This window comes from Arvicanthis niloticus, chromosome 12, assembly GCF_011762505.2.
Source record: "Arvicanthis niloticus isolate mArvNil1 chromosome 12, mArvNil1.pat.X, whole genome shotgun sequence".
NCBI lineage: Eukaryota > Metazoa > Chordata > Mammalia > Rodentia > Muridae > Arvicanthis > Arvicanthis niloticus.
In genome coordinates, this window is record NC_047669.1 from 31,983,578 (window position 1) to 32,000,950 (window position 17,373).

The 17,373-nt window shown below is 40.6% G+C and overlaps 1 protein-coding gene across 1 annotated transcript in view; it reads right to left on the minus strand.

Moving 5' to 3' along the window:
* Positions 1–11,307: 11,307 nt before the first annotated feature.
* Plcxd2 (phosphatidylinositol specific phospholipase C X domain containing 2) overlaps positions 11,308–17,373 on the minus strand; it is a 52,764-nt gene continuing 46,698 nt past the window's right edge. The window contains exon 4 of the mRNA XM_034515158.2: positions 11,308–17,284. Within this exon, the coding sequence (XP_034371049.1) occupies positions 17,128–17,284 (157 nt within the window). The 3' untranslated portion in view covers positions 11,308–17,127. The remainder of the gene's footprint in view (positions 17,285–17,373) is intronic.

The following is a 17,373-nucleotide window of genomic DNA, read 5'->3' on the forward strand; positions in this document are numbered from 1 at the left end:
TGGAGATCGGAGTGGATGCAGAAGCCACTGAGGAGTGCTGCTTACTGGCTTGCTTCCCCTGGCTTGCTCAGTTTGCTTTCTTATAGAACCCAAGGCTACCATCCTGGGGATGACATCACCCACAATGGGCCCTCCCACCTTGATCACTGAGAAAATGCCTTACAGCTGGATCTCATGGAGGCATTTTCTCAAGGGAGGCTTTTTTCTCTGTGATAACTTGAGTTTGTGTCAAGTTGACACACAAAACCAGGCAGTACAGACATGGTGGCTCACAGCCATCTATAATGGAAATCTGATGCCCTCTTCTGGTGTGTCTAAAGACAGCAACAGTGTACTCACATAAACAAACAAATCTTAAAAAAAGACAACACAGTAGTGTTTTATTCATTTTGCTTATGTACTTGCTTTTTTTTCTCCCTGTTCACTCACGTAATTGAGGAAATGTAAGATTTTGATTAATCATGTGATTAAAAGAGATATATGATATAGGATCCGATGATAAACAGTAACAAGATGCATGGGTAGATTAGTTAGATTGCTTAATAGTTTTAGTTCTTGGCCCTTAGCTGTGATCAGTAGATAAATGTTCATGTAACTACAAAGTGCATGTGAAGGAAGAGAATTCTTACGATGAATGTTTTAGATTCTAAAATAAAATAGAAATAGAAAAATAATTTTCATATTTTCTTTTATTAAATCTTGTATTACTGTGTATTAGCATATGTTAGTTACACATAATGGGTTTCACCATGACATTTTCATACCCGTATGTATATACTGTATTTTGGTCATATTCACCCCAGTACCTTCTCTTATTCCCCTCTGTCTGACCCTTTTCATCTTCCTACTTCCTAACGCTCCTTCTATATTCACATTATTTCCTCGTTCAGTAGTTTTGTGTATGATCTTACACGAGGAGTGATTTACATGGCACTTCACTGATGGTGAGCTGCACTGTGTAGCCGTTTTCCTCCAAGATTAAAGCCTTCTATTTTAGAGGGAAATGTCTTAAGACAGGATGTTTATAAAAATGGTGAGACAACGAGCCATCTTACTGGCCTTCCCATGTTGACATCCTCATTCAACTTCTCTTTCTCTTCTTCTTCTTCTGGACAGGGCATCACTGTGTAGCTCTGGTTTGCTTGAAGATCTTTGTTGACCAGGCTGTCTTTAAATGGAAAGACATCCACCTGCCTCTGCTTACAGAGTGCAGAGATCAAGGACATGTGCCACTACATCTGGCTCCGGTGTCTTTTTAAAAATCACTTTTTCTACTAAAATCACTGTTGTTTGCTACTTAATACTCCTCGTACGATTTGCTGAGATTCCAAAATACTCAGGAAGCTGTATTAGTGATTGAAGTTATACAACACACACACACATACACACACACACACACACACACACACACACACACACGGTTATGTTCAAACCCTTATATGTGATAGATAGCAAATCTTGATTTTGGTTTTGTTTTTCTGATTTATTTTTAAACAGGATCTCATTATGTATCCCTGACTGGCTTGCAACCCGAAGAGATTTTTCTGCCTCTGCCTCCCAAGTGCTAAGATTAAAGGCATGTACCACCACCATGCCCAGCCTGCAAAATTGTTCGTAAAAAACAGTATCTAACATATTTCTGTTGCCAAACTGAAAATAACCCATCAACAGATGTTACAGATTATCCATGTAAAGATACATGTGAGTAAAATAGAGACCAAATGATGTTTTGCCCAAGTCTAGACAGAAAGACAATGGTGGAGTTGGGCTAAGGATGACTTACAAATATATTCTATGATAACACATCTATGAGAATGAGGAATCCCCACATTGTAGATAGATGCTATACAACTTGAGTCTCAATAGAAACCAATCAGGTTCCAGGAATTGGTTCTGCTTATATTCATGATTGCTAGCTAAGAAAAAGTTAGATTTTGTGGAATGCAGGAGTTCGAAGTTGAGGTTTCCTTGCCTTGGAGTTGGCAGCATCATCCTGGGACTTTCTTAGTCTATGAAGAAGCCTACTGTACATATCTTCCCTGTGAACTCTTTTGCTTGGTCTCTGGATGCCCTCTCCTTTTGTAACATGCTTGCATCCTAACTGCAAACTTTTAGCTGCTCACGTTGTGAAATCAAATGAGATCACCACAAAGTGGCCCCATGGATGAAAGCCCTCTTTCCCCAGAAACTCACTAGAGCACCAGCCAAAGACACTATCCAAGATTTTGCTTAAGAAATGTACTGTCCAAAACAGCAAGCCAGTGATGACCAAAGATGATCCTGCTTAGTTAGAATTCTCTGTAGGAAGTATTTTTAATAGTGTTTTGGCTCTATATAATAAACAAAAAACTTTGTGAGAGTTACCTCAGTGTTAATGAAACTTAAAACTATTTGAAGTGTGCTGTCTAAATAAAGTTGGAGCTTTCTGTGAAAATAACATCTTCACTTTACATTTTAGGAAACTCTCCAAGCTCTGGTGAGTTCCTATTATTATTATTATTAATTGTTATTATTATTATTGTTATTTTACATTCAGCTCCCTTACTGTTCCTATAAATAAAATTGACCTTGCTATTAGAGATGAGAGTGCAACGATTTTGAAGTTGGTGTGAGTCAGGATAAGAATCCCATTCTCTCTGTTGTTTACCTCAAACTTATTGATCCTCAAGGTCCATAAAATCTCTGAGGTTACATTGGCTGATAGGTCAACCAGCAGGTGACTACATGGAGGCACTGGTGGGTCTCCCACTCCTACCAATATAACCGACATCAAGGGACATGGATCATGGTATGGTGTGTGTATGTATACACATTCTGTCATGAACTCCATTAATGTTTTACTTTGCTCAAGGGCAAAGACTTTGGTTCTTAGGTTTTTATTAAGTTACAGTTACTGCCTTCATTTTCATCACTCCACAAAATCTAATTAAAATAACACCACTATGGCTCTGACCTAGTAGAATTCTAGCCAAAATCAAGGGAACTGTTGTTGTTTGAATGGGTCTTTACAGCCTGAGAACAGGTTGTACAATCATTTGACATTTTACAGGGATAAAAATAGCTATGGGCCTCTCTGCTCCCATTTGGAGGCCTTAAACATCTAGAAGAATCTTTGTGTAGGGCGTGTGCACCTGCACACACACACACACACACACACACACACACACACAAGAATAAAGAGTTTGAGGTCTAAATCCATAGAACTTGTTAGTTGCAAGGGACTGAAACAAGATCTCAATTGAGATTGAGTCTCATTGTTTCTTATCTAAAAATACAGAACCTGAATACAGTGCTTATCTCAACTGTTATTGCAGTTGTTCTAACATTAAATGGCTGTTATAACATTAAATAAAATAACTTACACACCAGAAAGAAAGTTGAGAAAAAGTTGAGCTTTCAGACCAATGGGACCACAGAAACCAACTTTAAAATATTCTTGTAGAGAACTGAGGACAGTATGTCACTTGCCTAGCATGTCAAAGCCCTTTCACTACATCCATACCATGATAATAAAGAAAATCTTCTATTTCTTCTGTATTACACTAAAATCAATCTAATAAGAAAATGGAAGAGTGTCGTCTGTGACAAATTTCAGAACTAAGTTTTGTCATAGATTCTCAAAAGCATCACAATACAACCTGTGGACACAGGTGTTTTATGGCACTTTCCCAGAAAGGAGGATTTATATGTTGTCAAAAATGTCCTATGGGAAATAGGCAAGGGAATAAATATGATCTTTAAGAGCCAAGCAAATGCATTTGAAAAGGACTCTCCACCCTTTTATAGCAACAGTGGAGACAGAAGATACTATTGTGTAGATTGGTTTTCTAGAACAATGACACAGAATACAGTGTTTCAGATCAGATGGAGCCAACTAACTCAAGTGTTACCTCATGTTCATGAATCTGTGATATGGACACATTACATAGGTTTGTTTTATTAGAATTAATGAAAAAAATAGTAAATAGTATTTAATCATTTATTCATCTAATGTTTGATAGAGGTGGACAGTTCTTTTGAGACATGTCCTTTCTCTTCATTTTTCTCTATTTCTTCTTGTGGTTTAGGTAACAATAATAACACAGGAATAAGGTTCATATAAGGCTAACTGATTGAGGAGATAGATGTGGTGAGGCATACACAAATTCATACTTGTAAGGCCTTTGTTGCCGTATTCTTGAGGTGTGCATGGGCAGGCTCAAAAAGAAGAAACCCTTTGTTAAACCATGTTCAACTGAACACATTTCATGATAGCACATCTTTATCTTAATTGTGAAAATACTGGGCATTGTGGCTGTCTTGGAATTTGTGCCAGACAGTTAATGACATTTTAAAGAGAAACGTGAAGTTAACAGAACTTGGGATTGGTGTTAAAATAAGAATGGCTCAGATAAACTCATGTGTTTGAGTGCCCATAGGGAGTGGCACTGTTAGGAGGTGTCGCCTTGGAGTAGATGTAGCCTTGTTGGAGAAAGAGTGTCACTGAGGATGGGTTCTAACATTTCTACTGTTCAAGCTAGGCCTAATATCTATCTGTCTGTCTGTCTGTCTGTCTTTCTATTTCACTCTTTCTTCTGCCTGCTTATTCAGATGTAGAACTCTCAGCTCCTTCTCCAGTACCATGCCTGCCTACACACCACTATGATGATAATGAACTAAACCTCTGAAAGCATAAGCCAGCCCTAATTAAATATTGTTCTTCATAAGAGTTGCCTTGTTCTTGGTGTCTCTTCACAGCAATAGAAACCCTAATCAAGACCGACTCCAAGCTAATGTGTATCTGTGTAGTCGCAGATGTTCAGATATTAGAGCTCTGATAGAGTGGATTGCTAATGGTTCCTACTAAAAGCTGGATTCTACCAAATCCCTTGGTTTTAGATGAGGGTATATTAGCTGGAATGCACGAGATGGTAAACTCTTGAGTTCCCAGAAACATGGTAACATCATTTCCTTTTCTAGTTTTACACTTCCAACGGGGACCAGAGGTTTGAGGTCATGAAATGAAAGGCTGAGTCCTAAGCTCAGAATGAACTAAGATCAAGAACTAGGATCAAGAACAGCCCAGTGATGGCTGCACCTAGCCAGACCTCCTTTGGCTTCCTGTCTGTTTCTTCCTTTATGCTCAATCTAAGAGGTATGAAGCTGCTTATGCTGTTTGGTCACAGAGGAACCCAACTGGCAGCACACAACCACAGACTAGTGCAGAATCTAGTGTTGAGGAACATGGTTTACCTTGCTGGCTTGGCTCTCTGGAATAAGCTATTGTGTGTTCTCAAGTGTTCTGAGAGACTTGAGACTTGACTGAGAAGAAAGACAACAGATTGGGAACAAGGTAGAAGTGAGTTCAGTTCTGGCTGACCACAACATTATCATGGAAAACGAATTGACTTTCATGGCTGTAGCTTCCTAATATGTAAAAGGAACGATAGTGCCTACACTAAGCCAGTCAGTCTCAGCAATAATCTCCCCCTAGCTAATACCCAATGTACAGAAATACCTAATCTACCGCACGGACCTTGCAGTATGAACTACATGCTACACAGAAAGGATATGTAAGTGATAAAAGGCACCTACAGCATGGTAGGTAAATATGCCAGTATATTTGAATGTCCTGAAGCCTTTGCCCACCTCTGTCACTTGTGTTATTTACAGACATGCTTGAGGTTGAAGCTATAGATGCATTTAACATTTTGCAGGGCATCATCACAGACTTCACAAATGGTTATTTTCCAAGACATTCCTGGGAGGCAGCTCAGACATTGTCCAAATCACTAATGGGGTTTAATGTCTGCAGTGGTCTCAATTCCTGCATGTAATTAACTGTCAAGCCACTAAAAATTCCAGTCACAATCATCACCTGGGGGTATTCACCTCCTAGTCATAAATGATTGACCAAATAAATAGTACACATCACTTTGTTCAGTGCATGGGCCAATCTGTTTCCTAAATGGAGTTCAGAAGAATCAGCCCCCCCCCCCTCGACCACAAACCATCTGAGTAATAATTGTAAGAGTTATAAATCATTACATAGGCCTGATAAGTCTGTGTATTCACAATATGCCACTTCTGCAACTAATGGGGTAACATTCAGACTAAAGAAGAATGGATCATATTTGTTAAAAATAAAGTTTTTTGGAATGTGTAAAATTGAGGACATTTCTATCCCCTCCCTATTATTTCTAGATAATCTGCTCTCCTCCAAGAATAAGCTAATGTCTTGTGGGATCATTCAACTACCTTTCCTGGGTCTCCAGTGACAGCTGAGGCTCTCTCTCTCTAAAGCTACAACGTCCTGGGCTTGAGGTGAAACTAGGCATTGGGTCTTGATTGAGTTAATGAATCACTGAGCTGATATGGTTCTTGGGTGCTTACAATTCTGGAAAGAACAAAGACTTATAGGGGTTAGAAAAGCATATGGGCTCTTGCTGACTTTTGTGAATACTTTCTATATAACAATGTGTATGTGTGTGTGTTCTATGGGGGCACTCAGTTAGGCAAGGACTTTGGTGGTCCTCCTTTAACAGTAAGAAACAGTGCTGGGTCAGTAAATGATTGACCTGGCTGCTCTGGTGATAAGCTTGGGTAAATAGCCTTGATTCTGCTCCAGGAATTTCTGGACTTTTTAACCCCTTAGGTTCCAAAGCGGGAAAATGCTTGTGGTTTTCTGACAAATCCAGTCACTTGAAGTTGACAACCTTCAGAATTATATGCACTGTCCTCTCTGGTATCATCTTGTAAGCATAAATAAGCATATAAAAGCAAAGTTCTGGAACAAACAGCTATCTTGGTGGAAACCACCATCCATGGAAACTTGTCAATCAATCACAGAAAGGATATTCCATAATGAAAAAGGAAAACAAATCTCTGCAAAACTTGAAACATTTAGAGGAACAGTCAACAACTTTCAGAGGAGAGAGAAGACAGTAGAAAACACAGCTTGCTTTCCAAATTATGTTGATGGACAAGAAACTGAATTCTCCTGACATACAGTGATATCTACCACCTCTCCTTCAGAGGGCCAATGTCAAAGACGTCCTGGTTATGAGGTGAGGCGAAGTATTTGTCCAGTGATTTCGAGAGAAGGAGCAATGATTAGATAGGCTACGTACCTCCGTTGCTGCTTTCCTATCCAGAGTTTTTCCTAGCTTCCTTTCCATCTCAGCTAGAGAGTCTAGGACTGAGGCAGAAGCATCCACTCTTCCCCAGGAAAAAAAAGGGAGGTGACCCCTTTGTCTCCTTCCCTGCTGGCCACAGGCACCAGCTTGTGTATGGACAGGAGTGTGGACAGATGTGAAGGAGGGAGTCAGTGCTGGTCTCTGCTGCAGACCTGACCAATCAATACACACCAGGCCTACTCAAATCCAACCAGAAAGCTGGATGGCAGAACCAGAGAGCAGGACTGGGAGGTGGTGGCTGATAGCTGTAGACTATCCAACAGAGATCCCTTTGTCACTGTGTCTATAGAGGAGAGGTCTTGAGAATAATCCACACGAGATAGGAAAGGTTTACTACATCTGAACAGCTTCGGGAGGGAGTTTGGAGGATCCTTTACCAACGCTCCAGTTTAGTAACAGAATTTCTTCTACTGATTTTTTTTTTTTTTGAGAACTGTTTTACAGTTCTTTGAACAAATAGGGTTGTACGTACAAAAAATGTGGTATATGTCGGACATATCATCTATGTTACAGTTTTATGGTGAGGGAGAAAAGGCTCAATGGAGTGATGGTCACACAACCAGATTAGAACCAGCTTTGCTCTTAAAAGTAATGTCTACAGTAATCTTCCCATGACATAGTCTACAGTAGACTGGCTAATGTCTCCCTAAGGATGTCCAGGCCTGATTCTCAGAACTGTGACTATGCTACCTTACAGCAGCAGTTTTCAACTTATGGGTCAAATATCAGATATCCTGCATATCAAATATTTATATTGTGATTCATAACAGTAGCAAAATTACAGTTATGAAGTACAGTGAAAATTTTTTTATGATTGACAATCACCACCACATGAAGAATTGTATTAAAGGGTCACAGCATCAGGAAAGTGGAGAAACACTGCATTACATGGTAAAATGAACATTACATATTTTATTATGGTGTGTTTGTGTGTGTGTGTGTGTGTGTGTGTGTGTGTGTGTCTGCCTATGGAAGCCAGAAGTCAAGTTCTTAGGAAGTGGAGTTACAGATGCTGGGGAGTCACCCAACATGGATGCTGGAAAGCAAATTTAGATCCTCAGGAAGAGCAGTTATGGCCCCATAGCCACTGAACCATCTCTCTAGCCTCAGGAATATAGATTGTCTTCTGAGAGTCTAATGAAAGCTGCAGACTCTCTACCATAAGGAAGTACGCATTTAGCTGAGATGTGGGGGCATTATGTTATCATTGTGCAGCACTTCAGCTCTCCAGAACTAACCACTGATATGTGGTAAGTTCACAAGGCCGGTGACTTTAGCAGATGCCAGACTAATGTCTTCTTCCCTTTATGCTTTACAGAGGGGTAAAATGAGCTCCCCTGGGCCTAGATTGAGTGAATACCCAATTAGGATCAAGCAAGAAAGTCTTCAAGTCCCACAGCAGCTGAGTTCTCAGTTAAACAGAGAACAGCTTTCAGTGGCCTTCTTATGCACTAAGATCTTACCATTCAGAACCTTTCTAAAAGACAAATTCTACTCTTTTAGATGCCTGGTGGCTTAGATTAAAGCCCCCCAACCACCGAAGCTGTGTCTATCACATGATGCTCATGGACAGAGCCCAACACTTCTATGTTCCTCCAAGCTGGATGCTACCCTCAAACACCAGCCAGTTGTGCAAACATCCTGATCAGAAATTTGTCCAGGCTATCTTGTGTGAGGTTCGAGGCACCCAGGCACTGTCCCTAGTTTGCAACATCTCACTCTCTGTGAGACTGAAAGGTTTCAATTCTTCAAAATAATAATACACCTTCAGTCACAAGGAACAGATTTGTATGTGTTGGGGGGGGGGGTAAACAAAAACATGTGGCTGATTATAATTCCTTTTGGAAAAAATTTCACACATAAACCCAAACACCCAGGACTTTCAGGCACCTTCACCTCAGGAATTCAGAGAAAGGCAATCATTTTCAGAGGTGAAGAAGTGAGGTTTGCTCTCTGTGTTCGGTATTTACCCAGTGTGGTCATGGGTGGGGTTGACACAAGGGCCTTTTCTCCTCTTTGGCATGAATTGTTTTAAATGTGGAAGATGGATGCCTACAAAAAATATGAAGTCCTGAAAAAAATAAAAAAAGAGCAAGCAAAGAACTTGTAAGAAAAAGTGCAGTGGAACTTGGTTCTGGGGTAAGTGTGTGGGTGGCAGCATTAGCTGTGTCCCCCACACAAGGAAGTCTAGAAAGGGTCAGAAATGTAGGTTATTCCTGTAACTTCTTCACAACACACTCTTTAGAAAGCTGAAAACAATCTTAAAAGGGAAATTTATGTCACTGTTGAAGCACCACTTGCTACCAAGTAAATACTTGCCACAAATAACAGGAGCAAATTGACATCAAACGCCAGCTGGATACTACAGCTTCTTTCCTTTTAGATGATAAAAACGTTTCCTCAGCTGGGACTTCACTCTTAATCGATTAGAGTTGAATAAGGGGTTAACAGTATTCGTTTTACTTAAGGAGATGATCACCTGTAACCATGTAATATATGATTATATGCATCATTGGACTGTACATCACCATATATGTCACCAGTTACAGTATGAGTCCCACTGTCTGAACAACACATATTTGGTACAGGAATTTCACAACTTTTTATACCAAAAAACATATTTTTATTGATTGTTTCTAAGATACACCCTAAGAAATAAAGAATCGCCATTTCCAGTAGTTGAATGTAGAAATATAGATGACGGTTACTTCTTAGGACATTGTCTCCAATGTCTTCCTTACATGCTACTGATGTCTTTGCCATTGAACTCCCTCACAATTGGAGTGGGGAAGAAAGAGGGTGATCAAAGTCTAGGTACTCAGTGTCATCCAGACCGTTTGCTGTCAAGCCCCATGTGTGGACCACACTGTCTGAAGTTCTCTCTTCTATGTCTCAGTGATTACTTCCCACCAAATCATTCGATCAATACGTGTGTTATCAGGCAACTGTGTTACAGGCATGGTGCTAGTTATGGAGTGTAGGTTGCAAAGTCACACCTCTAACAGAAGTAGCTGTTACTGCGATTTTACAGATAAAGACTTTGCCTACGGTCACACAGATGGGAGGTGATGGAATTCATTTTGAAATTCTGGTCCAAGCATGTGCTATGCTTATAAATAAATAAATAAATCTGTGGTTAGGAATTATGGAGTCCATACATAATGCAAGAGCTTCCTTGTCAGAGAAGCAATGCCTCGACCAAAGCCTTGCTGAGAAGGAGAACAATATCTTTGCAATAATGGGATATGAATGAAACCCAGTTTGATTGCCTTTGGGCCTGGCCATAGTATACCACATTCATGAGGTTACAGTGGTAAAACCTGGTATTTCATAGAGTCATACATTATATATGAATAAAAGGTTTTTTTTTTTTAAATAAAAGAAGGGGTGATTCACTAACTATGATGTACATGAAAGTTGGGCAGAGGCAGGTGTGGCAGGTTCATAAAAGCAACAGCTAGATACAGACAGAGAAATCCCACTGTGGCATCCTTCTTAAATCACAGAGGTAGCTTTAACAGACATACTGTCATTCCTAATGATTTCTCCAGTACCTGGCTTCATGAGATGCATTGTTACTCAAAATTAAGTTGATCTCTGCTTAATTAATTAATTAATTAATTTCCCCTTCCCTTCTCCCTCTTCCTCCAGCCCCTGCTCGCTTTGGTTACTAAATTGATTTTTATAACAACTCATTATTTTGGAAATGTATAAGGCAAAAAATGGGGTCTTTCTGATGAAATAAAATAGATCTAAGTATGACATTAAAAATAATTACGAGAAGACAATATCGTAATCTCCACTGCGGCAGAGAGGTCAGGTTAGTCTTATTTATCCACTATCTGCATGGCTAGGTCACCTCTGAGTATTTTTGCACCCAGTAATTGATGAAATTAGGGTGAGGCAGAGATGGTGATCAAGTGGGACTAATGGATGTCACTAAGGTCTGGGCTAACTTTAGCAGGAAGAATTGGAGTGCTAAGGACGGGCATGGCAGTGTACACATTCCACACACTGCCCATCTTAGGGACCCCAGATAGGCTTAGATGAGTCTTCTTGATACCACTTCAGCTCTTTACAAAACAGACATAGGTGAGTAAGCAAACGTCCATTCAAACCAAGGAAACATGGGTATTAAAGATTCGTGTTTATTACTAGGTTTAAACCTTGTTAACTGGCTCAAATCAAATACAAGGAAACACATCATATGGGCAGACCTATTAACACTTTGTTTTTTTTTTCACAGTTAAAACGAGGTACTGTGGCTTCACAATAGTTTAGGATGAGTTAAGTGATTTAATCCAGGTTTTAAGAAAGAAGAGATATAACTCAACAATTACTTCCTAGAGGGAAAGAAGGCAAGTGAAGTGTGTATGACATCGACAGTCAGGCCACAAGATACATCTCAGAGTGTCAAGTAGCATAGATGCACAATCTTATCCCTAACCTTAAAATTGGTAAAAATTGATTATTATTTCTTAAGTTTAGCAAACCACATGCATTGCAGTTAAGTCAATGAATAGAAGACAAAATATAATCTCCATTACAGCATTTATCAGATACACAAATTGTCTGAACTGACCAAGACATTTTTTTACTATGACAATTTCTGTAATTTTAAGTGACTGGTCAGGGAGGATAAGTATTACAGTTGGCATGTACATGATACAAATAATGCATACACAACCTGCAGTTAATACTCATTCATACTTGGGTAATAATTAATAGCAGCAAGGTATTATTATTTCTAGAACATGATCCAAGAGTTACCATCTTGATATTATAGATCTATAATTGACATATTATTAATGCTATAAACCAATAACAGGGTGTGACATTGCAACTATACAGAGCTGCCAAAGGCCTGTATGACTTTTCAAAGTGCTATGCTTCTTAGTGGATTTAACCCTGTGATCGAGCCTGTGCTATATGAATTAAACATTGGTCCCAACTCGGGGCTCTAAGCATAGTTCTAATGACTGGGTGAGAGCAGGAGGCAGAATAATGCATTTGAGAAGGCTAAAGAACAACCACCATCATGGTCAGAGCATCTTGTGACGCAGTCGTCAGCAGATGATGAAGATGCTAGGGGACAAGAGGGGAAAGTAGCATTCTACGAGGGGCATGGGGAAGAATGACAGAAGAATGCGTCGAGATTGTTGATGCAGTTGCCTCAATAGATGTGCTTCTGAATTCCCCCAAAAGAGAGGAGAGAACGGTCTTATTCAAACCATTTTGTTTTAAAATGGGTTTGGTAAATTTTAAGGACAACTTTGCTGGATTTGGTGCTAAAGCACAGATTCTAGAGCAGGATATTAGAATATTTTTACACTGTCTAAGACATCGATTTAAAAAAAAAAAAGATTCAATAGCATCATTGTAGAGTTGCTTCAGAGTTAGGCTAGCTCAGACATATGGCCATTAGTGTCAGTGTGTGTAGCAGGAAGCTGGGGAAGCCAAACACTGTGGACGTAGGAGGTCTCTTGGGGGCAGTAACAAGCTGATTAGAACCATCTGGAATTGAGGGGAAGTTTATATTGACACCACTTGTTATTCAATCAGTCCACTCTCCCTGTGTCCCAAGGTGACACTACTGAGTAATGAAACCGTGGTATCACCTACAAGGAAGCAGCTGTGGAAGTGGGCTAAGATTCGCTAGACAGTTAAAGAAATCTAGAGGGACTTCTATGTTCTTCTATGCTGCACCAAATAAGCTTCCTGTCATCTTGGATGTTTGATACTCTCAGTGTCTACTGTTTCTCTAGAGAAAGCCCACCTCTCAGTGGCCCACATACATTTTGGCAGATTTCATTGAGCCCCACACAGTACATAGACTCCGGAAGGTATAACACATAGTCGAATTCTACCAGACTGTAGCACACTCTTGCATGACTCTAACCATATTATTCTCTGCATGTATGCACAAAAGGAAGACTCATGCTAAGGGTACATCCCCAGAGTCCAAGGCATTTAGGCCGAGCTCTAGGACCTCATGCAGTTTATGAACCAGCCATCTGAGATCTGCATCATTATTAAAGATAAAAGAAGCAATGACAGCTTAGCCTGGGACCAGTTGCTCAGCTAAGGGAGGGGATCTCCTGGCTGAGGCTCATTCATTAGCCTGTTCTGTTTACCAGAACATAACAATCAAGGACATCATAAAACCTCTGTGATGATGTCAGCATGTAGCCCTTTTGCTTCTCAGAGAAAATAGCAGTTTCTTTTCAGTCTGGATTTCTTCTGGGTCTCCACCTTTCAATCTGTGCTTATGGGTGGGCCACATCATGTCTCTTTGGAAATGCTTCCTACTGGTGCGACCTAACCCTAACCCCTCACCCCTGACCCTAACCCTAACCCTAACCCTAAACACTGAAAAAAAAAATGCAAATATCCAGACATATCAGAAAGCTTCACATAATCTCAGAATACTTCATTTTATTGCCTTCGTGGACAGAAGCATACATTTTCAGATGTGAAAAATGAAGCTATAAAAAAAAATCTGGGATTCTTAAGGTCTGTCATTATCTCTGCTCAGATCTTGTGCTTTTCTTTGCATGTATATAAAATGTTGGATTTGAACTCTAAACTCTAGCTTAAAAGTTCTAAAAAACTCAGGGTTTGGACCCAGCACTAGAGAAAACAATGACTATCAAATCTTATGCAGCAAATATAAGCATTTTTTTTTTTGCATTACCTCTACGATCTGCCATAATTTCAGACAAAATCCTCAAACACTCACCAATCTCTTCCACCACATCCATCCTGACCTCTCCGTTCAATCCTAAGAAAATTGTCTCCATCCATAACATACTTGGAACTTCTGATAAACTCAGTGTTCAAGCCCTGAGACACTGCTCTAACCCACAGAGACCTAGGGCATCTAGGTCTGGGTCATCAAAGAAATATGGCTGTGTTGGAATGGTGCAGAGAGTTCATGAAGAACCCAGTTAAATTTCCAAACAGAAATGACCTCAAATTCTCTGAAACTAAGTTAATTAAACAGGTTTTTTAGTTGCTCTTGAAGTTAATTCTGAACAACTATGAGAGCCCCCCCCCCCTTTTTTTAAAAAATCTGAATGACTCCCTGGATTTTAGAGAACGTGTGATATATTTGGGTCAGAATTCTTATTTGTAACTATGGCAGAATGAGCCCTGAGGCCCATGTTCTATTTTTTTCTTTGTCCAACTCACTTGAGTTTCTGCCTGGTCCTCAAGGAACAGAATACACGCAGCCTTTACCACATTGGAAGGCTTTTCTTGGGGCAGAGATTTGAGTAATTCCTGGAAGGAATTGTGACTAATCCTCCCCCTACGTCTCAGACTTACAGGATATCAGCAAGGCTGGGAACCTAACACCATGGACAAGCCGGTATTTGTGTACTCCTGTACTCACTAAGGGAGAAAGGGCCCATACACGTGGCCTTGGAAGTGTTCTGTGCTTCTGTGTTATGCTTAATGGTACAGCGTGCCAGCATTGAGGTGCACTTAAATGTCAGAAGTGAAATACAACTGTGTATTTAAGAACAAAGGGAGAAAACGAAGTAAACAGTTCACTGAACAGTCTGCAGCCTTAAAGTGAAACTGGTATCCATCCGGTGCAGATACCTGCTGACACACCAGGCTCCGTAGCACCAAGCACCTGGACAAAGCTGAGGCGCAAATAAAACAGAACATAATGACTCTCTTCTTGCCCCCTTATCTCTTTGCCAAGTAACAAAGGGTTAACAGATAGGGAGGGATGCAGTCCCTTGTGACTAATTGATGATTAAAACCAAAACCAAAACAATAATGCAACAATAAAAAACAAAAATAAAAACGTGAGGATAGGCTTAGGTTTTGGGAGCTTCTCTGTAGAGCTCAGTAATCACAATAGAAGGGAAATTAAGATGATGGGGGTATGCACTCCTATGCAATGAGGAAGCCTTGCCAAATTTGACAAGATCATTTCAGAAGCCACCTCTGGGCAGGATTCAAATTCAAGAACAGGAGAAGTTAAATAAGGTTTTCTCAGAGGCATTTGTGCTGTGGCCTCCATGAACTATGGAAGTGAAAAGTCAAAGCCTAAATTACTTTAGGGAACGAAAGGTCAGATAGTCAGCCATTAGGGGCATGCATGTTTTCAATAGCTCACCCAAGATATCCCCATGGAAGTCAGCATGCACAACTGACAAGGCAGTCAAAGGGAGAGATGGGAGAAGTACTAGAAGAAGGTCCAGCAATCTCTTTAAATGCACATCCCCACCCAGGACTGCCTGTTTATATTCCTCCTTAGGAATGTGGAATCTGACACCTCCTTAGGGATTCTCAAATAGGGCTGAGGGTTAGCAAAGCACACTCACATACACGCGCTGCCATTATTCCTAGTTCTCTTCCCAGTCTCTAACAGAAGTGCCTGTGGAGTTTTTCATGATGCTTGTGTCCCTGTGCATGCCTCTGGCAGTAGTTTCCTAGATCTGGATCACATTCACACCTATACAATTGTCCTCAGCAGGCTTGGGTAGGGGGAGGGCCTCCACAGCAAAGTTCCGAGGTCACTCACAGCCCCTGAGATGCACCATGCAGTGCATGGGTGGACGACCACAGCAGCATCCTGGGTAGGAAATGTCCAGTAAACATCTGTGAGTATTCTTCAGGCAAAGGACACCGCAGATCCTTACTCTATGAATAAATAAATCAATAAATACGCAAACAAAGCAAATGAAACAAAAGAGGGCTCTCATCAATGAAAAGCCACCTCTTATCAATTAAAAAAAAAATCCCCTTGTGTTTCCAAGCCGTCGTGCAAAGGCAGTTGGCAGAACAACCCACAGAAAGTAGACTGAATGGAAAAACAAGCCGAAGCGTCCAGCATTGCTTTTCTTCCACAATGATGACATACAAGTCAGGCTAAATGTCCCCGAGGTAGTCTTGTTTGCAAGGAGTTACAGACTGGCTCCAAACCTACTTGGAGCATCATCCTTTAATTCCATTGCACGTTTCCACGCATCCTGTGTTAGCCTCCACGGTGTCATAGACAAGCATTGTGTCGTGCAGCAGGCCAGGACCCAGACAGACAACCATAAAATGATTGTGCTATCTGGCTTGAAGACTTCGCTCCAAAAAGGACTTTGCTAAAATGGTCCAGGTACTTGCCTGATAATCACTTGGAGAGAAAGCTACGGAGTTAAATCAAAGAACTCTGGCATGCAACAAACATGCATGTTTAGTTCATTTGGGGCCCTCACACAAAAGACTTCCCACTAAAGTTCCTTTCACTTAAAAGATAGGGCCCAAAATACATTAATATAAGAAAACGAATTTCTGATGGCAAGGGTAGTGTGCACTGTTTATATGAAGAATAAAGGTGCCCACCTTCAGTCCAAGATACGCAGAGCTAGCCTGTGACTGGGCAGTGATAATAAACATATCCTGCTCTCGTAGAAAAGTTGTGATACAGTACAGTTCATGAGAGACCTGGTTTTTGTCTCTCTAGGAACCTCTTAGAGCTCTAGGTTGATGGCAGAGACCTCTTAGGGTGGTCCATGCCTGTTTATGCCTTTCTTCTGACCAAGAATGCCTTTCTGATTTAGTCTTCACACAGGCTCAAATGACCCCAGCAGACAACAGGAAGCTGGGCCAATTAAGATCTTGCACAGCCCATGGAGCCTGAAAAGGATGCTTCCATCTTCTATTTGCCACCACAAGCCACTGGGGGCGATCCTGATGTTAAGCATAAGAAATATGCATTCTTCTCTTAGACTTAAGGTTGTAAAAGTCTCATTTGGGGAAAATGCAATGAAAACCCTTAGATTTTTTTTTTTAAATCCAAATAGCTATGTGAGGAAAGGGAGAGGGCCTTCTTTCTCTTCCTTACGTCCCTGTGACTGCCTAGGAGTGAGCCATCTTTACTAGAACCCTCTAGAATCCTACCTTGGATCAATAGCCTCAACATCACATTAAACAAAGCATCAATTCAACACTTAGGCAGAGCTCGATCTTCTAGAAGGTCGTTCAACTCAATCACAGTTGTGGCAAAGTCTATCAGGTCCACGAAGTCAGATGTAATGATGTTGACGCCCATGGCTCCAGGCTTCTGAGTCTTCACCCAATCAAGGATGGCAGGGAGATTCCTACACGGAGGAAGCATTGGGTGAAAAGAAGACAAACAGATAGATACTTGGGGTTAGACTGACAACTGCAGAAAAGGAAATAAGCCATT